General features: G+C 61.0%; 1 protein-coding gene across 1 annotated transcript; it reads right to left on the bottom strand.

Annotated features, from left to right (window-relative positions):
• Positions 1-9: 9 nt before the first annotated feature.
• Positions 10-1,261, bottom strand: LOC105311182 (protein FAM131C-like; the record flags this gene model as incomplete). The annotated part of the gene is made up of 2 exons (XM_011387204.2): positions 10-492; positions 1,151-1,261. Coding segments are annotated over 2 exons (359 nt in total), but the record flags the coding sequence as incomplete, so codon positions are not given.
• Between the last annotated feature and the right edge of the window lie 60 nt (positions 1,262-1,321).

Genomic DNA, 1,321 nt, shown 5'->3' with positions numbered 1-1,321 from the left:
GCAGAGGAGCTGCCCACCTGAGCCAGTGAAGAGGGACAAGGAGGATATGGCTCCCACTGCTCAGGGCAGGTCCATGGAGGCACAGAGTGGTCCACAAGGAGTACTGGCCCCCATCCCCGCCTCGCCCACCCCGTGCCAGCCCTGAGGGGCCAAAAGAGGCCCAGACCGACCTGATGCCCTGATACACCTGGGCTGCCCACCAGGCAAGGTAGTGTGAGCAGGATCCAGGCCCCACGGTCCCGCCTCAGTTATAGAACACCTCGTCCTCTGAGAGGGAGCCGCTGTCTACTGAGGGGAGGGAGCCCTGCAGGCAGGCCCCACCCTCAGACCCCGGGCCCCCCGGCAGCCGCTGCCAATGCTGCTGTTCAGGGACGGGGGGCTGTGGGGCAGCAGCCGTGATGGGGGTCTCCTCGGGTGAGGGCCAGCCATCGGGGGAGAGGCCTGGGGAGGAGAAGGCCAGAAGACTGTCCTGAAGGTGGATGCTCTCCAGGTCTGGAAAAGCAAAGGGAGGCGGGGTGAGGGACAAGGTCCCGCACCCTGCCCCTCGCCCGCTTCTGGTGTGTGAGTACAGGCAGGGGGCAGAAGACCAGCCTCCAAGCCCTGCTTTGTCACGGCCAAGCTCTGTGACCTTAGGCAAGTCACTGAACCTCTCTGAGCCCGTTTCTCCCTGGGGTTATAGGAGTGGTAGTGGCAGAGAGCGGTGCAGTTAAGAGAAGCTCCGTGTGGGAGCCTTCTGTGCTCTGAGAATTGGGACAACCAGGGTTCTTCCCAGGCCTCCCCTCCCTCCACCATCAGAGGGTGGAGGAAATGAGAAAATCCGCTGGTGAAGGACCACGCAGGACCCAGCTGCGTGAAGCCTCAGTAGCAGCCCTGGGTTCTACTAGGAAAGTGTTTGGCTGTGCTTGGTGTTAAGGGTCAGAGCCTGGCTCTTTGTATAGTAAGCCCTTAATTTGTATTATCTATTATTATTATTTTTTCCTTTATGCTCTTGGCACTCCTGGGCAATGGGCAGGTTAAGTATCGTCAGCCTCATTTTTTGGACGAGGAAACTAAAGTTGAGGGGAGGAGGGGCTTGGCTGAGGTCACAGGGCAGGCATCCAGCGCCAGCTCTGCCCCACCCACCCCACCCTGGCGCCCACCCAGGCAGTACCCTGCAGTTGGACCATGTCCTGGGGGATGTCCTCGGGGTGCAGCTCCTCGTCGTCCAGAGAGGACCAGGCGCTCAGTGTGTCCTCAGTGATGGCAAACTGCTCAGCAACCCCTATGGGGGACAGTGGGACCCAGCTCAGTGGGGCATGGTGGTTGGTGGGGGGGTGCACAG

Source organism: Pteropus vampyrus, unplaced genomic scaffold (assembly GCF_000151845.1).
Source record: "Pteropus vampyrus isolate Shadow unplaced genomic scaffold, Pvam_2.0 Scaffold1000001502, whole genome shotgun sequence".
Lineage (NCBI taxonomy): Eukaryota > Metazoa > Chordata > Mammalia > Chiroptera > Pteropodidae > Pteropus > Pteropus vampyrus.
This window is presented reverse-complemented; position numbering and strand designations above follow the sequence as displayed.